The sequence below is a fragment of the Solea senegalensis genome, linkage group LG13 (assembly GCF_019176455.1).
Source record: "Solea senegalensis isolate Sse05_10M linkage group LG13, IFAPA_SoseM_1, whole genome shotgun sequence".
Lineage (NCBI taxonomy): Eukaryota > Metazoa > Chordata > Actinopteri > Pleuronectiformes > Soleidae > Solea > Solea senegalensis.
This window is the reverse complement of record NC_058033.1, coordinates 2,363,163-2,387,967: the sequence shown is the minus strand read 5'-3', so window position 1 is coordinate 2,387,967 and position 24,805 is coordinate 2,363,163. Positions and strand designations below refer to the sequence as shown.

General features: G+C 39.2%; 2 protein-coding genes across 3 annotated transcripts; one reads left to right on the top strand and one right to left on the bottom strand.

The window, feature by feature from the left end:
* The first annotated feature begins 2 nt into the window (after positions 1–2).
* LOC122779690 lies at positions 3–16,047 on the top strand. The gene is made up of 7 exons (XM_044042263.1): positions 3–357; positions 1,175–1,299; positions 1,414–1,625; positions 7,529–7,684; positions 10,722–10,864; positions 13,732–13,943; positions 15,099–16,047. The coding sequence occupies exons 1-7, from the start codon at positions 208–210 to the stop codon at positions 15,427–15,429; spliced, it is 1,329 nt and encodes a 442-aa protein (XP_043898198.1). The 5' UTR covers positions 3–207; the 3' UTR covers positions 15,430–16,047.
* A 102-nt stretch (positions 16,048–16,149) lies between these two features.
* On the bottom strand, positions 16,150–20,241 carry bnip1b (BCL2 interacting protein 1b). 2 transcript variants are annotated; one of them, XM_044041922.1, is made up of 6 exons: positions 20,140–20,241; positions 19,282–19,374; positions 19,118–19,209; positions 18,822–18,929; positions 18,214–18,332; positions 16,150–18,079 (listed from the first exon to the last, which is right to left on the bottom strand). In XM_044041922.1, exons 1-6 carry the CDS (start codon positions 20,221–20,223, stop codon positions 17,883–17,885), a joined length of 693 nt encoding a protein of 230 aa, XP_043897857.1. In that variant the 5' UTR covers positions 20,224–20,241; the 3' UTR covers positions 16,150–17,882. The 2 variants fall into 2 exon arrangements, with proteins under 2 accessions (XP_043897857.1, XP_043897856.1); XM_044041921.1 differs by having other exon boundaries at positions 19,118–19,374.
* Positions 20,242–24,805: the final 4,564 nt, after the last annotated feature.

The window sequence follows — 24,805 nt, the reverse complement described above, 5'->3', positions numbered from 1 at the left end:
GAGTGCGCGTGGGGGCACTTGATTTGTAGTACAGTATCTACCGTTTCACTCCCAATGACCGTCACCGTGAACAGTGATACTGTATAATCATAATAACTCCACCCGCAATGTTTCAGATGGAGACTAAATCAAACGCAACTCCAACAAGCGCCGAACCTTCGCTAACTTGACTTGTTTTGCCGACAGGTAGCTGATGCTAGGACTGACATGGCGGAAGGTAACGCTAACGTGAACGTGAGTGCGCCGAACCTTCCACCGGGCGACCCGCAGCTCATCGGTATGATCGTGGAGCATCTGAAGAACCGGGGTCTCTTTGACGAGTTTCGCCGGGACTGTTTGGCCGACGTTGATACGAAGGTAGGCTGCTAACTTTAGCCAGAGACAAGCTAATAGTAGCTAGTGTTGAACTAGCTTGGTAATAACTCGTTAATTAAATATTGTGAATTACGAAGTATTGATGTCATTATTAAGATCGTATACACTACGACTGCACATTTCATAATTGTTTTACTTCATTTCGGAACAGTGTTATGTTCAAACATGCTAGAAGTATTTACATATTTATGCTGACCTTTTAAGTACATCAAAATGCAGAGAAAATTCGCATAATATTCTGTAAATCGTTATATATTTGTGCAAGTACTTGAACATAAAAATTCATGTCTTGCAGTCAGAAAGGAAATATATAAACAATCAGTCAGTCAGTGTTTATTTATATAGCACTTTTCAATATCTGCAAGGTGCTCAAAGTGTTTTCTTAAAAAAGAAAGTAACTAAGAAAATAAGAAAAAGTAATAAAAAACACTCAACTAAACTAGCAGGAATAAAATACGCAGTAAACAGTAAGGAAATTCAATAAAATAGGATCGACAGTACAGTTCAGAACAAAGGGAAAGTGTCCCCTTGCTACTGAATTTTAAGAGACATGTTAATCAATATGTTTTGAGTTTACTTTTAAAAACAGGTCAGTGATGGAACGTAAATCGGGGGGTAACCTGTTACAGAGGTTAGGAGCAGCCCTTTACCTGGATGTTACTGAACATCTGTGTAGCTCTTAAATACGCTGCATGTGTATGAAAGTGAAGTGATCTGCAGGAAGAATAAAAAACACCTGAGCTATTTCACAGTTTTGAATATACGTGTGACTCTTTGCTGTCTTTGTCATTGCTGCCAGCCTGCTTACCAGAACCTGCGGCAGAAAGTCGACAACTTTGTCACGTCTCACCTGAGCACACAAGACTGGAGCTCGTCCATCAACAAGAACCAGATGAGGAACGGGCTGAGGCAGACAGTTGTTCAGTGAGTGTTGCTTTTAGAGTTTTACTCTCTCCTGAATTATAATATTATATGTGCTGTATAACTCATTGTCTTTTCTATGTGTAACTCCTGTTTGTGTTGTTTTTGTTTTCTTAGATCTGGTATGTTGGAGTCTGGTGTGGACAGGATCATCACGCAAGTCGTGGACCCCAAAATGAACCACACTTTCCGGCCGAACATAGAGAGTGCCATCCATGATTTCTTGTCAGGTGATCGGAAGGAGGAGAACGTGTTGGGTGGTAACTCTGCACCATCTGAACAGACTGAACCACAGGAGCCCCCCTCCACCTCTGGACCCAAAACCCCCTGAAGTCCATTTACAGTCTCAATAACAGTTAATAAATACAGTCAAGAGATCTGCACTCTCTCTCTCTCTTGAGTCAGGTACACATACTGGTACCTTTTGAAAGTTGCAGGTTCAGAGGGGAAATGGTTGTTTCCCACTATGCCAGTTTGAGGGGCTCGGAATGTTCAGCAATAGTTGTTTCTAGGGCTGGGTATTGCTACTGATTTTCTGAATCAATTTGATTCCAATTCACATGGTCCTGATTCGATATTGATTCATTTAGTGTTATTTCAGTTTCCATTCCACGACGGAGGATTTTTACAGAACTAATGCTGCAAATTGTAAAACATTTGGCTTTCTCTCCCTCACCTGAGTCATCATTAAAAATATTGTTTACATTGAAAAGTTACTTCAAAGTAGTTACAGTAATGCACTCTTTCTTTAAAATGACCACAAGGCATAACTCAAACTCATTCAAACTGGAATCTTAATAATCTGTTTAAGTTCAAAGTATCCAGCCTGGAAGTGCGTTCAACAGTAATTAAGCAGATGGTGCTGTGACTGCAGCTTGGCCTGCATCCATGTCCTCTGTGCTCATCAATGAAAGACAACAGCGATGTTATGTTGCTATGAGGTGACAACACAGACAAACTAAATTGTCCTCTTGAGTGGACAATCACTAACGCATGTGAAAAGCAGCATGCAGAACTTTTTCTGGGAATACAGGGAATAAAGCATATTAAAAGATGGATGAACTCTCTTTTTTCCACCCAGACATAGTTGTTTTGTTGCCCATCTGTGCTGCATGGAGGTACGGCTGAAGGAGATGCACTGTCACTGCATCACACAAACCTGGATTAATGTGTTTTATATGTTTTAGTCATTTCTTGTCATGTGTGATATGCTTTCGACTTTTGAAATTCAGATGTTTTCCTCACAATGTTTGTGCACATGGAGACATTTTCAACCAATAAGGTGTATACTGTATATTTAAAACTTGCAATCTGTCTGTTATGATTCACACTGAAGAGTGAAGTTGATTTTCTCTTGGTAAAAACATCTGTAAATATTGTTGCTTCTGTGGCGAACGGTCTTCGTTTTTCATCGCAAGATGTCAGGTTTCCATTTTGTGCTTTCATTTAGTTTTGATTATAAAGCACATCTTTTACTGAACACACTTGTCCTCATGTTCTTATTTTCCTTCTTAACTTCTGGACTTTTATCAGTAAAGATATTCTGATTTCACTGTGTGCAAGTCTACTAAAAATGTGTACAGTAACAAAGCCGTACCACTAGGTGGGGTCATTGTTCTTGTTTGGGTTTTTTATGGCAGAATTCACCCAAGAAAAAACTTTCCCAACATTATAATTTTAGCATCACAGGTGTCCAATCTGCATATCCTATTGGGTTTATGCAATTTGTCATATATATATATGTATTTTATCTCCACTTACACGCACAAAGATTGTTGTTTTTGTAGTAAAAGCCCCGTCACAATCAAAGCCTTAGACTTGAACCTCTGTCACTGTATCGTGTTTGTGTGCGCATCACCAGGCGTTGTGCAACTCTATTGATTTAACTACTTGTTTTTGGCACAGGACTGATCTATATGTTAACGTAAATACACCTGGCAGAGTGTCCATGTGCATGAGAGACAAATAAACTTCTACCATGAAGTCTCAGTGGGTGCTGAATATTGAACTGAACAAATTGATGCATTAATGTGTTCCTGTCCAAATTAAAAAGCAGTTAATGAAATACAGTGGATTAATTTGCTGAAAAACTATAATTCGTGTAACTAATAGAGTCTCCTCAATGTGGGCGGTGTCATCGTAGGCTGCACAAAACTGCTTTGATGTATTTTTATACATGATGCAAACACACATACTAATGGCAGTCAAAGCAGTTATTTTCAGTGTACAGAATTATTAGAATTAGTTGATTAAAAAGATTAGTTCAGTACTTCCTGTGTGAAATATTCCTGCTAAATGTTGGAGATGAACGCACATTTTCAGGATTTTTTTGAGTCTTCTTAACTGATCTACAGTTCGGATGTCACGCTCCTGACCAGAGCAGGTACTAATAAAAAAAGGTACCAGGTACTTTCGCTAATGGAAAAGCAAAATCAAAGAGGGGAAGACAAAAAGTTCTACTGCTCAAAAACCTCAGTTGATAAGGAATGGCTGGATAAATGCTCCTTGTCCACCCTCAGTTAGGTCTGATAGTGTTGCCTCAGAGTCTGTTTCCAGATGAAGGATGCAGCATATAAATAATAATTGTTTCTGTTCATGAAGACCAAACGGAGGCATAATAAAAACATCCTCATCAACTAAAGTCACCAAAAGTTACACACTGCAGCTTTAAAACTAAGTGGAGACACAACTTATAAAGTCAAAGTTGATGCAAATGCTTAGTCGTCAGGTCAATTATCACAAAACAGATACTTGCAAAGTTAATCTATAAACACACACACACACTGAGGCAGACGTATAGAATGTTGTTTACAACAACATCATGTAAAAGACAAGAGTTCAAAAGGGTTCCCGCCGATGTGCCATTTTGGTCGCGTATGTGTTTGTTTGAATATTTTTGTGTGCATTCTGTGTCGGGGTGAGGGGTCATTGTGTGGGTGGTCATCAGAGGTTGTGTAAGGGAAGCTGTGGGATGTTGTTCTGAAGTAGTGTGAGTCAGAGAATGAGTGGGAAAGGTTGCGAAAAAAAGAAAAAAAAAAGTCCCCCAAACATTTAAACATTAGCCTCTGGAAGAGTGTGTCCTCCCCAACAGCGGGCCCCTGTAGGGACACACACACATAAACACACACACCCTGTCTGTCTGCGTTGACCACACTCACGAAGCATTTAAGACAGAATAAAAACTCAGAAAGGCAGAGGTCGTTGTTTGGCTCACATGGAAGTGTCAATGTCACAGTGTCACATGACCGTGACTTGTCCCTTTGTGGATGTCGGAGGTCGGAGGGTCACAAGTCGGCTGCAAAATGTGAACAAAACAAAGCTTGCCTCACTTTTGACTAAACTAACAGTCGGGGGAATAAACTACATGTGGGAGATGGAGTAATAAACACAACTTATAACTTTTAATTTACAACTTTGAATTAAAAGTTGGCATCAGAGGCAATGATTAAAAAGTAGAAAAACATCACCAGCTGTAACACAAATCAAAGATTTGCCTTTTAGAATACAATTTGTGTGTGTGTGTGTGTTGAGGACTTATATCAATGAAACCAACATAGTGGGGGCCATGACTACTTCATTTTGTCTGGTTCTCACTCATTCAAAGAAGATATAATGATTACATTAGGGCTGAAATTGTGATAATTACTTCAGGATCACATGACGTGAATAAATGCCTTGTGTAAGTGAAGCTTCTTAGAAGTGTAGAAACATAAACACACTAGTGTGCTCCAAGTAAAGTGAGAAATAAAAAAATGCATAATTCATAATCAGTGGATTTAAAATCAAGGCTCCTGTTCATCATGTCCTGTCATGATCTTCAGACTCAAAGGAATATCTTAAAAACTAAATGTGACTTTTTCTTTTTCCAACATAATCAACATTTTCTAAAACTCCCAGGGTAAAAGATACTATTTTAACAACACTTTAAATTATACATTTGACTGTTGTGCAATCTATGTATGAAGCACATTTAAAACCGCACAGTTGACTAAAGTGCTGTACAGCAATAATTGTTATAACAGTAATAAACAGTAATAATAAACTATAAAATGTGAACAGAGCATATTTCATATTCAAAGTGTGAAACACAGCAACATTTTAACACTAACATTTTAATTTATGAATGAAATCTTGATTTCTTCAGATATATTCAGATATCTAAGTGTTGAGCCAAAGTTATTTTGGAGTTTTGGAGTTGCTCATTTAGTGCACATTTACACATCTGGTCTAAGTTCAAACTCACTGGTTTGGTGTAAATAACACAACTATAATTAATGTCATTTAAAGTGTTACCTTTGTATCAATAATAATCAAGCTCCGACTACTCTGAGGTAGTGCGAGGGGGGCCCCCCCCAATTAAATTCAGCAGGACCGGCCCTGGTGAAACCAAACATAAGACACACTCAGCGATAACTCACACTGTGTCCCAGGCCAAGGAGAATGGATGTGTTTGTTTGTTTTTAAACCGATTTAAAAACAGGAAGTGAGGAGGCCTCGAGTAGCAGCAGCAGCAGCAGCAGCAGCAGCAGCAGCAACTCACAACAACATGTGAATGGCTGACCATGAAAGTGCCTGCACACATTCATGGTGCCCAGAGGATGAATTGTTATCTGCAAGACATTTAGTGCCACGTTTTACACTGGAAATGTTAGTCCAACAATCACTGTGCAGAGACACTTAGTCTTTCTATCTTTCTACACATTATGGTTTTTTACAATTGCTTTAAAAATAGCAGTCATTTGTTTTTCAGCTGCAGAATAAGCCCTTTTTGCACTGCCCTGTTTTTACAGTCGCTCAAACAGGCGAACCAACCATGTGAGGTGCTGGAGAAACATGGCATCCATTGCCTAAAGTACTGATACAATTATAAATAGAGCTTTTGTTTTAAAGCGATTATACATGTATACAAACATACTTGTGGGTAGTTATATTTACATTCTGCTCATAAAGTCTCCTAAATCCTTACAAAAAGTGCTGATGTAGTTCGTAGTCATGGAGGAAGGCAAAATCTAAAAGAGCTCTTTGTAAATGAGTAAAACGTGAGCCTCTCCTCATTCTGCTCTCTCTTTCAGTCTGCTGCTGATTCTGATACGTTCCTCACTGCACGTCCCTTTGCCAAAGCAGCAGCTGCTAACCCTCACACACACACACACACACACACACACACAGGACTGGCTGGGGGGTTAATTGAGTGCGGATGTCTTGAGTGGTTGACCTTCTCCTGCCCCCACCGCCTCCAGGAAGAGGAAAAACTCAGACTGCTGGAACACAACTGAGGAGTTTGTGAGACAATAAATGTGTCTTGCGTTTACATTTGTGTACGTATTTATCACGTCACACGTGTTTACATTTCTCTCCTCAGACAAATCAGACACTGTCGCACACATTAGCCTCAGCTCCGTCTCCTGTGACCTCACATTTCAATCCTGTTTCACATTCGTCCTCATAGATGTCTGCAGCTCCCACATCTTTTTTTTTTTTTTTAAAAATGTATCTTGTGTCTTCTTTTTCCATATTCATGCAACTTTTAACAAAGACAGCTTTTTCCAAAACACCGCTCTTTTAATGTGCTCAATCTTGTCGTCCAGTATCATGACCTTCGACCTTCTCCCCTCTTTTCCTCTATGAAGTGCTTTGACAGAGAATACAATAAAAATGACACATGACATCACATGACTCCGAACACTAAATGTCAAAAATAAATAAAAGCAAAAGTAAAATAAAACTAATATAATTACACAAGGTAGAAAAGACAAAAGGAAGTGCCTTCACATATCGACAAATCTGCAAAAACTGATATTAAGAAGTGATTTATAGTCTATAAATGATCTATTAGGCATCATTATTCATATAATACAAGTTATTGCAGCAAAAGTAAGAAAACTAAATGGTTGTATAATTCAAATATTGCTGATTAATCAGTCACTTGATTGACACCAATCACTTTGTGGACAGACTACTGTCTGCCTTCTTCTCCCTTTAAAAAGCAACCTCTGACCTCAGCGCGCTGCGCGTTCACGTGGACGCGCCGTGATTGGTGGAGACACAGGCTCCCTTCACTCGGACCGTCGTGAACGCTCATCTCTTCAGCTTTATATGCACCAGCCTTCACAGTGCGCTCACGCTTTGTGTGTGTGTGTGTGTGTGTGTGTGTGTAGTGGAGGGGCAGCGCTTCAACAAACAAGACAACAAATATAAACAAAACAAACAAACACTGCGCTTCAAGACTGAGACGTGATGCCGCTCAACCTGCTCCCCGGTGTTTTTCTGCCTATCTTTCTGCTCCTGGTCACGACCTGTGAGCAGGTGCTGAGCGTGGAGCCGACGCACGATGTCCACGAGAAACAAGTGAGTCAGACCAAGAGAAGACTCTCTCTGCAGAGCACAGGTGAGCTGCACCTGCACGCATCCACAGATTTAATCTGCACTGCACCTTTATTCCATCTCAACCTCTGTCTGTCACTGGCATACATAAACCTGATTGTCTTGGAGTTGAATTTGGTAGAGAAAAACAACCTTCTTTGTTTATACATCCTAAATATTTAGTAGCCTGATATTTAATATTCATTATTTCTTCTTCTACTACACTACTTAAAAACATACGTTTATAATGTGCTCTGACAGAAAAGGCATCAGGATACAGGGACAGCCGTTCCTTGTCTTAATTATGAGGTAAGATTTGCATCAGAATGATTCAAACTTACACATCCCACCAAAATATATACTTTATTGGTGGAAGTTATTCTGAAATGTTGATTACATTTTCATTAGGGACTGAAAAACAGGATCACATGACTCGGTAAAAGTCAAAATAAATCAAAGCAAAAATCAAACTAATACAAACAATGAAGCACACGGTGACGTCACATACAGGCAAATCTGTCTGTAAATGGTCTATTTCGCATCATTATTTTTATATACTATATAAGACGTTATTGCAGATTAACAGATTGTGACTGTGACCTCGTGGCACCTCTTTGACCTCTGACCCCATGTTTTAAATGAATGCTCTGCAGGCTGCTTTTCATTCTGTTGTTTTTAAAGCCTAAAGCTGCTTCTGCTGTAGTCACAGGTCGGGGCGCGCGCGCAGCAGCGCAGCAGCAGCGCAGGAGCGCAGGAGCGCGCGCCCCGCCGCGCTCTCGCTCTGTTGATGGAGCTTGTAACTCAATGCTCGGCTCCTCCGGCTCCTCCGGCTCCTCGATCCTTGTCTAAGCACATTCCCTCCGTGACCCGCAGCCTGCAGCAGATCCACGGCAGCAACAACACAAACCAGGCACACGTTTACAAACCCACAGATACACACTATACTGCTGCTGCTGCTGCTGCTGCTGCTCACAGATTCACTCAAAATAGATTTATTAATCTCAGCTGTGTGGCCTCCAAAAAGAAAAGTTCAATCTCAAAAGCAGGGCCGGCCCTAGACATGGGGACCCTGAGCATAAAGGATTTTTGGGGCCCTGCTGCTGGGCCAGTTTGAGACACCCAACATATGGATGACTTCTTTTCTAATACAGAAACAGAATAAGGTCACAGTCAAACAAATAAATGAACACATTACTTTTTCATACATATAATCTTTTCTTTAACGGCACATAATGTGCCAACCCCGTACACAACATATAAACCATAGTAAGGGGAGGATCTGCAGCCGGGGGGCCTAATGCTGTGTTCACACCGGAAGGGACGCAAAGTCGTCTCGTGACAAGTTATCGTACAAAGTCAATGCACAGACGCGATATATACATCGGCCGGGCCGAGCAGCACATTAGACACAATAGGCGCGCAGCAACGCGACAAAATCTGGGAGCTGTACGACACTGTACCTCTGGAAACGACAGCTTCTTCTCTGCAGACGTTTCCACAACAGAGTGCAACAGTGCTTTGGTTTATGGTGAAAATAGATGCCTGTTACTTCTGTTAATACGGAAAAATACGGCGACTTGACGCCAGCGTCACAAAATGATCCTGCGGCACGATAAACACAATGGGATTTGACAGCATAATCCTAACCCAGCAGACAATTTTTGGTTCCCAGAACGCTCTGGAAAACCATGGCAAAATTCCAAGGAACATTACCATGACTAAATGGTAATGTTCCTTGGAATTTTGCCATGGTTTTCTTAACATTACTTACTATTCCCAACCCTTATTTAACCTTTGCAGAACATTCTGTTTTAGTCACAACCATTAGGGAACTTCTGCAGAACATTATTTTGGTAACATTATCGTATGACAAATAATGCACACTCCTTATCTCAACTCCAAAGCTTACTTGTATTTAAAAATAACTTAAAACTGCCTCGGATTAGATTTCATGAACAGCAAAACTATCAGACCTGAATAAGGCTGCGTTTATGTGTGTCCTGTCAAACTATATATATTAAAACTATAGCAGGTGTGTCAAACTCAAAGACCTGAGGGCCAATGAGCATCTAGTCTGGTCAAGAGGGGGCCGGTCTAGGGAAAACATGTGTTGAAAAAAAGAACAGTACAGCAGTGGGTGGAGAATATGAGCTCAGCATTATAACAATATTCCCTCACGTCATTGCGATAAAGATCTTTATGATGATATTTCATAGAATGTCAAAGTAAAAGTACTTGTTTTGACATGGAATGATGTATACTTCACAATAAAAGCATATATATGGTGCAAAATAAATGTATTAATATCAAATACAGACAGAAATACATTTGAAATTTGGTCAATAAGAACGTGGACAACTGTAATTAAAACACTAATTCACTAGTTGATCTAGTGAAAACAAAATTTAAAAAAAACTACACTACACCCCACTTATTTTATAATGTGTGAATTGATCTGGTGCAGAGTAGGGGTGGGAATCCATGATCCACAACACCAATAATGTCATGATACAACCATTCTGCGACAATCAATATTTTTAAGACCATCATATACATATATATCGCGACAAAACATCCATGAAAACTTTAACACTGCAGGATTTCTCTCTTAATTCACAACATAGAAAACACAGTGCATAAAGTCTATATTGAACATGGATGGTGTCTCTTAACAAAGCTTTCTCTGCCATTATCCCGCTGTAAACTCCTTGTTCTTCGGCCAGGTAACGTCTACCCAAGTGTCCCTCAATCATTTGAGTGGCGCCGCCGTGAGGAGACATGAAGTAGTGACGCCCGGTGAACGCCTTAATTCGTTAAATTAAATATCGACCTTTGCCCTGGTGTATCGATTATCATATTGCACAAGGGAGGACGACGATATATCACCCAATTGATATTGTAACCCACTACTAGTGAAGGCTAAAAGGGCATCATCCTGATGTCGGATGTTATCACCAGTGTTATACTTATACTGTACATACTGTATCCTGTGTCAGAACAGTAGTTCATATTTGGACGGCATGTCCCTCCGTGGCGTCTCTGTGTTTTTGTGTGTCTCTCAGTGGAGATTCAGAGCTGCCTGGTGAGTTCAGGCGATGTCGGCTGTGGGACGTTTCAGTGTTTCAACAACAACTCGTGCGAAATCCAAGGGCTGCACCACATCTGTCTGACGCTGCTGCACAACGCCGGGCGCTACGACTCACAGGTGAGGGAACGCCACGATCATCGGACATCATTCTGCACACTCTTTTATAAAAAGGTCATGTGTTTGCCATGACCTCGTGGACTCGGTGACACCCAGCCGGGTCTTATCTCAGGGCAGACTGAGATAAGACCCGGCTGGGGTACATGTATGTATCACACCTAATCCCATCAGTCATTACTGTCGTTTGTGAAGAATGTGTGTTGCATAGTGAGCAGTGCATAGTTATGCATGGCACCAGTTACAGAATAAACTGACAGGGGAAGTGAAACGAGAGAGGGAACAGTTTGTCCACGAGAATAGACGCGTGTGAGTGAGAGAGTGATGCAAGTCTAACGTGTCTCCGGTGGGAGCTGGCACAGTGTGTGATGTACACCCAGTGTCTGTGAGCCACCATGTGCTGAATATATTATATATGTGACACAGTTACACACTGTCTTATACCCAGAGGACTCTAAGGCTCCTGTATAGAGTTGTGTTTTTTTTATGTAATGTAAAGAATGCTGGACTTTAGTGGATCTTACACCAGTGGTGTTTGTTTAATACAAGCAAGTGAAGCTCAGCTTCCTCTAAAATGTCAAATATGCACTGCGTTGTATTTACAGGTCAATGCTAAAAGTGCGCTAGAACGCGTCACTAGTTCGTTCAGAATCAGCCGTTTATCGCAGATCGTCACGTGGTTTTCTATGAACATAGAACACGCCAAGAACTTCCCCCAATTTCCCCCATTTAAATTTGTTATCTGATTCTATAAACACATTTAACATTTATATTTAGTATTTAGATTTAACATTTAGGTGTAACATTTAATGTTTAGATTTAACTATTTAATATATGTATAACTTAACAAATAGTGGTGTAAATGTGGACGTTCACAACACTTTTTAAAAACATTAAAACACATTAAAACCACTTGATGCTCAGCTTCAACCGTTCAATATGGGGAAAAAAAATCACGTCACTTACACGGACGCTCAGCTTCTCTGGGAGTCAATGGAGCAGTGGGCGGATACTGGGCTTCCCCATGATGATTGGAGGAACTGTCTGAAAGGCGGAGACAGTTTTTGATTGACAGCGTTGCAGAAACATACACAGCAGGAGCCTGGATTTTTCGAGTGAAGTCTGTAGACTAATAGCTGGTCATTGGCCGATATAGAACATGTTTATTTGTATGTATACACTGCAAATATAAACACAAATATAGCATTAGCTTGTCCTGTTTTAAAGAACCAGCAACTGCCAGTGTTTTAAAGTATACAGTGCCTATCATAAGTATTCACCCCCTTAGATGTTTTACCCTTTTATTGCTTTCATAAATCAATCATGGTCAATAAAATTTGGCTTTTTTCACACAAAAAGTTATTGGAAAAAACTCTTTAATGTCAAAGTGAAAACAGATTTCTACAAAGTAATGTCAATGAAACAAAAATATATAAAGAAATATAATTGTACGCATAATTATTCACCCCCTTTTTCAATTTAATGGTCTAATTCAATAGAGGTCCATCCAATTGGTGCCAGTAGTCTCACAATTAGTGAAATGAAGATCACCTGAGTGGTGTGGGTGTGTCTCAAGTGATTGAGGTATAAAACACCTGTGTCTGAAGGGTCCAGAGACTGGTTGATCAGTATTCCTGGTTACCATTACACCATGAAGACAGAAGAACTCTCCAAGCAACTCAGGGAAAGGGTTATTGACAGGTAAAATTCAGGGGATGGATACCAACACATTTCCAAGGCATTGAAACCAAACACTGCACATCACCAAAAACACACCATCCCCACTGTGAAGCATCCTGCTGTGGGGATGTTTCTCAGCAGCCGGCCCTGGAAGGCTTGTCAAGATAGAGGGCAGAATGAATGCTGCAAAATACACCGAAATTCAGTTTGCAAGAGAACTACGGCTTGGGAGAAGATTTATTTTCCAGCAAGACAATGATCCAAAGCATACTGCAAAAGCTAGAACCAGGCAAATGTTCTGGAGTGGCCGAGTCAAAGCCCAGACCTCAATCCTATAGAGAATTTGTGGCTGGACTTGACTTCATGCTCGATACCCACGCAACCTGACAGAGCTTGAGCAGTTTTGCAAAGAAGAATGGAGCAAAATTGCATTGTGCAGATGTACAAGACTGATTGACACTTATCCACACACACTCTAATAATTATATTTCTTTATATATTTTTGTTTCATTGACATTCCTTTGAAGAAATCTGTTTTTCCAATAAATGTTTGTGTGAAAAAAGGCACATTTTATTGACCATGATCGATTTATGAAAGCAATAAAAGGGTAAAACATCCAAGAGGGTGAATACTTATGATAGGCACTGTATATACTTGCACACACTTATAGCAGTCTCACAATGTTTTTGTTTTATAACATTGAATCCCATGACAGGGTCTACAATACACATGAAATCTTGCCACTGACCTCTTTTGCAATAAAGATCCTGTTGTTGTTTGTTGGCAAAAATCAGTACTACAGTCTTTAATTATTACAAATGTAACTTAAACAAAGGGAGTGGTAGCTGAGGCCATTGTCGCTGACCCTGGCCGCTGGTTGAGAGAGAAGAGGGGCGGGGCTTGGCTTTTGACGGTGACTCTCAGGTGCAGGTAATCAGAGTCTGCAGACTGTATGGAGGTCAGTCAGTGCCACTCAAACACATGACGTATAGAGGTAAAGGAGTGCCTCAAGGACAACATAAACGGCAGAATCCTTAAATTTCAGCCCTAGAAATGTTCAGTGAGACCAGAAATGATCTTAAATATGAGCTTAAAATAAATATTAACTTTAAGGTCATCTGTGTCGTGTCTGTCTGTCAAAGAAAGTTGTAAAATGAGAACTGTACATGACATTATGCTTTTTCCTCAGGGTAAGTCTTTTGTGAAGGATGCGTTGCGATGCATGGCGCTGGGACTGCGACAGCGCTTCAGCTGCGTGAGCCGCCGGTGCTCTGCGATTAAAGAGATGGTGTTCTCGCTCCAGAGAGAGTGCTATACCAAACACCAGCTGTGCCTGGCACTGCGGGACCACATGGACACCACGGGCAACCTGGTCCAGTTCCACTTGATGTTTCCTCCTGGGTGAGAGAGAGAGAGAGAGAGAGACAGCATGATATTTATTTGCACCAAAATGTAAAAAAAAAGAAAACAGCAGCTCCTGTTTAAAAGGAACAATATCGTACAAGTTGGTTCTCTAATTATATTTGAGACATTCAGCAAATGCTAATGAAGAAATAGAGCATCACAGTTCCAGCTGCAACTGTCATCCTGTAATTACTATGGCTCCCCACACTCCCCTACCCCACTACATTTCCCCTAATATCTTTTTAGCTTGTTACTACCAAATAAAATCAGAAGAAGAAGAGCTGGTAATGGTCTGTATTTATATAGAGCTTTTCTAGTCTTGATGAGCTCATTAACACTATAGTTTTTCCATTCACACGCTTCAACATAGGGTTAAGTGTCTTGCTCAAGGACACATAGCAGAGCCAGGAATCGAACCCACAACCTTCCAGTTGAAAGACAACTTAAATACATTTTATATCAGAAATTAGCTTTGATACTTGAGTACAGCAAATGTCTTATACTTTAAGACTTTTTCTTAAGTAATATTATAAAAAGTGACCAAAGTCATTTTCTGGTAAGTTACTTTTAAGGACTTTATACAAGACTGCTCTGAAGTCATGGGAACCACACTGTGTGTGTGTGTGTGTGTGTGTGTGTGTGTGTGTGTGTGTGTGTGTGTGTGTGTGTGTGTTTAAAGCACAGGTGTAAATGCAGAGCAAAGCTGGGCAGGAAGTCAGCTCCATGTATCACACTGGTGGTCACTGATATTGCAATAAGGTATAAATAGTGTAAATAGTGAACTCTCCTGTGTATTTCAGGTTCTGTTTTGTTTTTTTAACCGAGTTACCTGCACTTAAAAAGCTGACATGTAATGCAATGGAGGCACCTTACAAAAATAGTTATTGTGACAGAAACATGCAATGTGGAGTTGATAATTACTGTAATTACGTTAAAGCTAAAATAATATTTAATTAACGAACCTGGGAACCCAGCACTTGCTTGCAAAGATAATATAATACAATGAGTGTTTACCGTTGCACACTATTTTGGCCCTTTCAAGAGGAAAAAGTCTGGGCAGCCCTCCTTTTAAACATCTGTCCGACGGTGATGCTAATCTCACTTAATGTTTGTGTTCTGTACAAATAAATACATGTTCTGCGTGTCCCACAGACCCTATGTGGAGCTGGTGAACTTCCTGTTGAGGTGTGACGACGAGGTCAGGTCATGGGTCAGCCGGCGGTTGCGCGGACAGTGCGAACAACACTGGGGGGCGCTGTGCAAAAGCTTCGGCAACACCTGTATTCTCAGCCAATCGGACGCTCCCCAGCACACCAGCACCACTCCAACGCCCACCGGCCCCTGGCCAATCACTGCTCAGGAACCCACGCAGGAGCCAACCAGAGCAGCCGAAGCAGGAGACGGGATCGGGCTTAATCTGAGTGACAACACCACCGAGTCTGGTCCTCAAGTGTCTGAGAAAACCAATGTCACTGCTTCATAAAGCAGCAGGGGAGAGATGTAGCTATACTGGTGCAGACAGGGTACACAGATACAACGATCATGCACTTATTACTATTATATTCTCTAGTTGTAGTAGTGGTAGTTGTAGTTTTAGTAACGTATTTGGTGCAGTATTGCTGGTGAAAGTGATGCAACGTAACTTATTTAATCAGTCAGGTATTTTTTTTCTTTACATTTGACGCTGATAAATGGATGCAAACCAATGATCTACCTCACTTACAACATCACAGTAAACCACAGTCCTCCAGCAGTGGACATGGACGCAGGGAAACACGACAGGGAATTTGTTTTTAGCTTCAGTGCAGCTGATAGATGAACGTCAGTCTTCTACTTATTTAAGTCCATTTTTGTTTTTAAATGTATGTGCTCGTGTTGTGTGTCAAACGGTATCATGAAGACGATCACTGTGGGAGGGAAGCACTCTTCAGTTATGACGTGTAATGAATGTTTTGTTTTTTTTGATGTTCCATTTGAACAATCACATTTCATACAAACCCCAGGTTTCAAGCTATATTTTGTATGTTTTTATTTAAGTGAATCTAAAGAAAATAGATTTGAGAGCAATGTTTGATTGAAATTAAATAAGCTACAATGACGACGCTGCATAAAGAGAAGTATGTTGATTTGGAGTTGATGCTGGAAATGCTGCCACCTAGTGCCGATAGTATGGAACACCTTCACAACAACGCAGTCATCCATATTTTTGGGGGAAATACATTTGTTTTATTTAAACAAACAGACCTTGTTTTTAACATTCACACAGTCAGTGACTCTGCATGGTAGATGTTCTTCACAGGATGAGGAAGTCATTATAGTTTTGGTTTTGTAAGTAAGTCAAGTAAGGCACAAAGGAAACTAACACAATCACTGACACAATCATCCAAAGCAGACAACAAACACACATTCAGTAAATCTCTCACCCTTATCTACCACAATTCAAATCCTTAGCCTTAATCTAAACAGTTTCTCAGAAATAAGGTTCTGCCTCATTAGAACCAGATTTAGGTCTCTATGAGGACTACTGGTCCTGACAAGGTCCAAATACAAGTACAAACACACACACTTTTAAACTAAGGTTTCTGCATTTTAGAGTCAGTTCTTTCAGTTCTGTTTGCTTCAAAGTGCGTTTTTTTTCCATGCAAAGTCACCTCGAAGATTATGATTTTTACAGATTATTCCAGTAAGGGCTGGACATTAAACATTTTAAAACCATTAAATATCAATAATTATGGCGAAGAAGAAACTAGTTAATTGTGATTCTAAACTTCATGTAGAGGAAACAATAAAACACTCTTACACACAGAAATATTTGATTAAATAAGGGATTATGAGTTTCAAGCGTTCAAGTGTTTTATGCATAAACATATCGATCCATACTGGATCGATATGTAACCTTTTTTTGTGGAAATTAAGAAAGTTGTATTGCAATATATTGTATATTGTTATTGAACGATTATCCAGCCCTTATTACAGCCACATCCACAGATCATCTTCAGATTATGACTCACATCTACTGCTGAGAAACCTCCGTCAGAACATCATAATCAGATTAAGATATCATTCTTAGACATATACATATCTTTACATTACTAGACAAGACATTTGAGCCGAAATATTCCATGTGCTGTAATCCGATTATTGCATTGATTAATTGATTGATTGATTGATTGGTCACATTGAGTGACCTCATTCCAACTATGGTAATATGAAAATTATGTTTACAAGACAGTGTCTTAGTCAGACTAATGTCTAAATCCGCTTAAAACTGGAATACTGCATTTCATGTAAACATAGTCACTGTTTTCAGGGAGCTCAGGGAAGAAGCTCCGCCTCCAAATGTGACCATTTGCATCAACTATAAAAAAGGTCTATATTTAAACAGGATTTAAATCCAGTTTTGCATGAAATCTCTATAACGCCAGTTATTGTCCCTATTCTCCTTGCAATTAAAGGTAGAACGCGTACATTTTTTTCATAACCCCAGAATGAGCCTTTTAATATTTATATCAGGAGTTGGTTTGGCTCCACAGAGGTGACCATTTTGGACCACCATGTTTTTACAATAGCAAATAATGGACATTTGAGTTTTAATGCTAAATGCCTTCAACAAACTTGGAAGAAAAGAGCAAGGGGAGGGATATTCAGCTGCAACCTCACCAATACATTTTAGACACTGTTTTTTTTTTAAGACAGCACTACAAAAACCCTTCATACTCATTTTATAAATCCACAGTTGCATTTTTCTTCAGGATAAAAACAAGGCTGCTAACCAACGTCAAACTATTTCACGTGGCATTACTTCTATGTGCAGCAGTCCAGTGTCAATGCTGCTTCTAACTTACACAATACACCGCTCTTAACTCTCTTCTTCAGGTAATTCCCTGCTCAGTATGATACCTGTAAAACATTCTTTCTTTTGACGCAGCCAGTCGGCTAAATGAAGGGGAAGAGGCGTTTCTTGAGGATGTAGAGGACAGTAGCGAAGAAAAGTGCCAGAGCCAGGAAGATGAGCAGCTTGTCCGTCAGCTCCCGCCGGTTGTACTTGAGGATCAGTTTCCTCCCCAGGTGGATGGTCCCTGTCATGCTTTTAAACTCCTCGTTTGTCTCCTGAACCGTCCTGGAGGAAGTGGCTGAGGTAGTGAAGAGGAGGGAGGGGAGAGGTATTAAAGGGTTTTCAAGGCCAGAGAAAATGGGACATAGAAGCACAAAAACTGATTTACTTTTGCAAAAATCTGAGTAAAAAAACAAAATACTTCTCCTTTACCCAGTGTGCCGATGGTGTCCTCACTCTGCTTCACCTGTTCAGCCATCATCCTACTGATAGACATCAGACTCTCTGTGATGTCGCTACTGGTTTCCACCAGGCTTTCTTTAGTCGCCTTCCTGAGTCAAGTACAGATAAAACCAGGTCACGCTTTTCCAGTTTCAGAAAAATGCAGCAGTAATATGTTGTTTAATCACTGTGTGTGAGTTTGTGAAAACAGTTTCCCCGGCAAAGCGAAAACTAACAATCTCTGAGCCCAAGTGTTTTCTAAAGTCACTAAAGTAAGACTTAATGTATAAACAGGATTGATTTTAAAGAGAGAGGCCTGTTTCCTTTCACTTTCAAAATAAAAGTTGAGACACAGATGAGGTGATTGGTTAAAACAAACAGACATTATTAGTAAAGGAGGTGCCGATACCTAATATGAAATATTTAACTAGTCCATGAGTAATTGTCTCCATGACAAAGTGTAGCTCGAACCTGCCTCTAATTATTCTTAAATGCTTCTCTGACATTAACCAATCACCACGCTAAATGCCTACAATGTCCACTGGAAAGGATTTTTATGGAAAAATACGCCCTACTTCCACAACAGTGTTAGCACTTACCTTTGTCTGATGCTGTGGTTGTCCCCTCCATGCAGCAGCTCATCTTTCTCCATGTTGTCCATGGCCAGTTTACACGCCAGGTTAGCTTTCCTCCACGCAGTCTGATTACTGATATCCACATAAAAAGAAGAAGAACAAACACCAACAATAAAAACTGTTGATTCTTACAAAGGGCACCAGAATGTGCAGTGCTGACTTTGACATTGTTTGGATAAGAAATGGAAACGATTTCCGCAGAAAAGCTACGGGTATACTGCAAAAAGTGTGTGTGTGTGTGTGTGTGAGAGAGAAGACACCTCATCATCTGCCTTCTCTGACTCTCTGTCTCTGCCTGGATGGCCTGTCTCTCTGTCTCTCTGTCCTGTTCTCTGGCCATCTGCTCCAGATCCTGAAAACAACAACACTTCACGTCATATTCAACTGTGTGGACTTTAATTGCAAAATAATGGCGGAGACCGACCTGTATTCTGAGCCTGAGCTTGTTGAACTTCTCCTTGACCTCAGAGTTGAGCTCTCTGAGAGAAGACTGAGGTCCAGGACAATCCCTAATGTCCTGCAGGTAAAAATGATTTAGTTTATTATTTTATTATTATTATTATTATTATTTTCTTTCTTTTCAATTGTAAAATCCAACCTGAGTTACACCAAACAATGGAAGAAAAATCAAATATAGAAGAATAACAGTGAATGTTAACTAATGCAACAGTACTGTCTTTTTAAATCAAACTTATCAAACTTTGGATTAGGGGCACATGTAAAAAAAAAAGAAAAAGGAATTGAGTACAGGCAGGCTTCAGTAAATATTTACGTGTATATAATGTCAAAGTCAAACACAAAAAACATTTTGTAGTGGACCATATGTAATTAATTTTGCTTATAAAATATAACAACTAACGATGAAGGCAAACTCTAATAGCCGTTTTTGTAAACAAAGTTACATGATTAGAGCAAATATTTGGCACAAAGTACAAATTATTATTACAAATTTGTAAAAATAATCTCATTTCTCATTCGCTCTCACACAAGTTAAGTTCAGTAGATATATAGTACACTTTAGAGACAACAACTGCATCAACCAGCTAACCCAAATTAAATCAAGTTTAACTTAACGTTTGTAAATGCGTCACTTACAAATTCGAGTGAATTTAAATTTAAATTCGAGTGGGCAGTAAAAGCCGGAAATATCTTAAAGACAACATACATTAAATAGCCGCCGAGTAAACGTTTGAGGTACTTTAGCTTAACGGAAACTTAAAATGATACAAAAACAAACAAAATGCCCCAAATAGTTAACAAACAATACATTATCAGCTGTTACCTGGACGAGAGCTTTAATTTCTAGGTCATATTTTATAATTTCTTGTCCACAAATTCGGACGTGGACATCCACAGAAGACGCCATGTTTGTTTATGTACGGTGAGCCGGACGCCCAAAAACATGGCGCCCAACTCAACTAAATGCGAAGCAAAAAAAACAAACAGAGAGGGACACTCAGGAAAATGTTAATTAAAAACATGTTACTATATGACTGTTTAATAGAACAATGTATTAGAGAGTTTTCACTCATACTGCCATGGTAATTCATAGTCTGATATTAATATTACAACAATGACTTAACTGTAATTGCATAAAATATATATGTTATGATATAATGTATATGTTATGTTGGCTGGTCATGGGTGACAACTGTCGGCCACTTTGTAAGTGATTGATCTCAATCAATTTGCTGTTTTTCATGTGTGCACCATTCATTTACCATTTATATTCACTTAAAAAGGTACATGTTATTAATTAAGCGTCTGCTAAATGACATGTAATGTAATGTAATGTAATTATTGAGCTTTATTGCATGACTACATATTACAACTCACTCTAAAAACCAACCTTTTGTTTCTTACAGTAGTCATATTGGCTTATTATTTGAGAATAATTGAAGACTAATTGTTTATTCAGAGTATGTACTGACCTGAATGGGTTCACTGCAGACATTCTGACAATAATAACATTACTAATGATAATAAATCAGTATGTACTATATGTACACATCAAAAACATATAAACAATAGATAAACACACAAGACTCAGGGTGGGGGTGCTAATGGTTTTTATTATTTTGATATTAAAATCAATAAACATAATCGGACTATTGTGGTTACAAGCAAAGTTGTGGTACCAACTCCTGGCTGATACAACAGAGAAATAATTATTTTTTTTATTTAAAAAAAAAAAAAAAAAAGAAAGAATAAAAGAGAAAGAGAGGCACAATAACACAACAGAGATTCTGGGCAGGTGTCTACAGGATGTGGAGCAGCCAGAGACAAAACTGTCAGAAGCTCTGAAACAGAATGAGCTGTTACAGTACAAACCAAAAAAAAAAAATGTTTTTGTTTTTTTACATTTTCATGCCTGTGCATAAAGCCACCCATTGTGCCTCCAAGAAAAGAAAAGAAAAACACAATGCAAAACAAAAAAAGTGAGTTAAAACAAAAGTATAAACCCAGCACGACATTTATTACACAACATAAATATAACAACTGTCAAGATATTGTAATAGAACAGGCATATATGTGAACTACAAATATAGACGTCATTGCTAAAGAGAGGGTCAAGTTAGTTTCAGCAGGATACACTTTCTGCAGGTTTTGCTTTTTTATGAAATTATAATCACCAAGAGATCTATTATAGAGCACTTAGCAATGAAGTACAGCCTTCCTACTGAGACTGGTGAGAGGAACACACACAGGACTAACTACAGAAAGATCCCATGCTGTTGATCTAGTCATATAAGTTACCATACAAGACCAGAAGCATCATAACAATGGCATGTAGCTGTGGAGCTCAGAGTGACCGATACATCCCACATCCTCTACATGTTTGGACTTGTATGGTTGGGTTTCCTATAAAATCGTCTCACTGTCTGTCATTGTTATCAAAAGTGAAAAAGGAAAAGAAATGGAACGCACGTTTCACGTTACATATTTCTGATAACGGTCTCCCACGTCATGCATTTTGGCAAGTCTGGAAGGAGATATAAATCATTGCAGTGTTGGATGATGAGTTGCACGTGAGTAAATATAGAAAGAGGGGGTTTTTATTGTCATTATCGAGGATGTTGTTTGTTTGTTTTTTTGTCTTTCGCCTGAATAGATTAGTCTGCAGATGAGGATTCAAAAGTCTCCCCATCATTCGTTGCAGAGGAGGGTGAAGAGTCTCTGCCCACCAGCCTTTAGTGACTCCTGTCTTATCTTAGGAGCTCCCTGACGAGACGACTGCGGACCAAAGCCCTTCTGAAGGAAAAACAAACACTCAGAAGGAGCGAAACCTCTCTGGTGCAGCGGTGAAGTTTTCCCAGAAAACATGATCGAACGCTCATTATCATTTTGTTTTGGTTTTTTTTGTCAAATTTCCCCAAACTTAAGTTAGAGAGCGCAGGCAATCCTGACCTGAGCTCTAAGGCTGCGGAGAGTCATGACTTTAAAAATTTATGTCGAGGTTAGATTCTGTTTGCTGAGCCTGGTTTAGGGATTTACTCTCCCTTCTGATCACATCGAACCTCAAATAACACACTCCATGGGCTTCACAGACAACAATTACTCAAAGTCACAATGAAACTTCAAAGAAATGTGAACCTCTGGCTTCTTTTGGACATAGAGAAAGTAAAGTGGCATCACTTTTCCAAATAACTCTGATTAAGATTAATTCTGCTGATCTTACATTAGTTGGCTAATTTTAAAGTGCGAAATAACTGTGCATTGAAGTGTTCGGCACTTGATCTCTGTGTTTATGGACTTTCATATCCGTAACAAATAAATTAAGAGTTTCCAGTCTGGAACTGGCTATTGGCAACAGCAAGGAAAGCTAAAAAAATCATCATGATAATACATGCATAGTTTTGTTTTTTTTTCACAATCAATTAAATGTTATTTTAGGGATTCTAAAACGATCCATGTCAACTTTTGAAGGAGCAAATAAATCACAGTAACAGTTATAAAAAAACGATTTTAAAATTGATGCTTAACTTTCGACGAGTCAACAGCTGTTATGCTAACATGGCTAATTAGATATAGCTTATGTAATCTAAATTACTTAATTTTGCGTACAAAAATATCAGAATACAGTGACATAATAATAAGTAATATGAAGTTGATTGAGAGAGGAAATGGCATTAGCTTTAAAATGACTAAAATGATCAACATTTTGTTGACTGGAGTAAAACCTGCAGCTGTAAACTGAATTAATTGACACATTTCTACATTAAATGTATTTCTGTCAATTCACAATTTCTTAACCTGATCTATATTTTTTTTTTCCCTGTCACTGGAAACAGTTAGTTAAAAATATGTGTACATCTAATAACATTTATAAAACTTTAAGACAACACATTTAGCAGTTATGTGATTATAATGACACTTGTGTTTCACTGTGACTCTGATCTGTGTCTGTGAGTCTCACGTTTGTGAAGTCGCTTCAGTGGCAAAGCTATAAAGTCTCGTTAAAACAAAGAGAGTCTGAATTTACAGGACAAACAAATAAATATCAAAACAAATGGAATGAACACGAGGATCGGGGTAAAAAAAGGGGGCGATAAAATATAATTTAGGAAAACAAAGCAACATTTGAGACTCATAGAGCATAAATATCAAACTATAAACTCAATATTTAAAAAAAAAAAAGGAAAAAGTTTTAAACATAAAAGAAGGACAGCGGCCGTATAAAGATACAACATTCATGATCTTTCTGGATCCTGACAACAATAAGACTACATTAATCGGCAAAGCAGCAGCAGCAGAATTATACCTCGCTATGTCAGCGTACAGCAGTGCAGCAGTCAGACACACGAGACTGACCAGAGTCATCAACAGAAGGAATAATATATGGCTAATACAGCTTTTTAAACGCAGCCATGTTAGCACCCAGCCACTGACAGATTAGCACCACAGTTTACCTCCTGCTCAGTTTGTCGCTTCATTCGCGACCTGCGACTCAGTGCCAACACTGACTTCGAGGAGGTTCTGGCACTTCATAAATAGCAAAGTTAAGGAACTGAAAGTTCTGTCATGTGTGTTTTCACTTATTCTTCTTTTTTTTTTTTTCTTTTTTTAAATCTTACTCGAAAGAGGTCTTGAGAGGCTACAGCACAGTGCCGCACGTCGCGAAACCCAAGGAGAACAATAAGAACGCTTTGTATGTAAGTGAGTCGTTTTTTAAAAAAAAAGAAAAAAAAAAGCAGGCCCGAGTCTCCCTCTGCCTCAGACACAGCGGAAGTTTGCTCTTGTCCACATCGAAACACCAGCGGTGATAGCAGCAGCAGCCAAAACAGAAAACACAAGAACGTGGCGTAGTGGGCAGAGAAAGAGTTTAAAACAGAACCAGGTTTCCCAAAACAATTGTCATTTACGCTTCTTTTTTTCTTCTTAGTAAAACTCCACTCATCTGCTGTTAAAACCTGATTATTACAGAAATCTTATTGATTTGGAATTCAATTCTCTTTCTATTTCAAGTTCAGGTTTTGGGAAACCCAGCCCCCTTGTTTCTGTCGGGAAACCCTCTCCAGACTGTCAGAATGTGCAGATTTGTGTTCTCATATATTTGATTAAGGCACCTGGTTCAGCAGGCATCATATTCGAAATATCCTTTTTTTTTTTTTTCTCCATTGTACATGTAACAACCAAGTGCAAGGTGAGAAACGCTGTTGGTCGAAGGAAAGAAAAAGTGCGGAAAGGGGTAAAAAAAAATTAAATTAAAATAAAAAACTGGGTGTGTGTGGTGGTAATAATGATAATAATAACAATAATAACACACTATAATTATGTCATGGACACCCAAAACCAAAATCTAAAGTCTCTTTGTGCTCAATTCAATAGCAGCAGGTTTGAAATCATTCGACTGAGAGTACAGTGAGCCCAAAAAGTCATGCAACAACAACCTTGTGACGATGAATGTTGGCCAAAATATTCATCCATCTGCAAGAACGGCAAACATC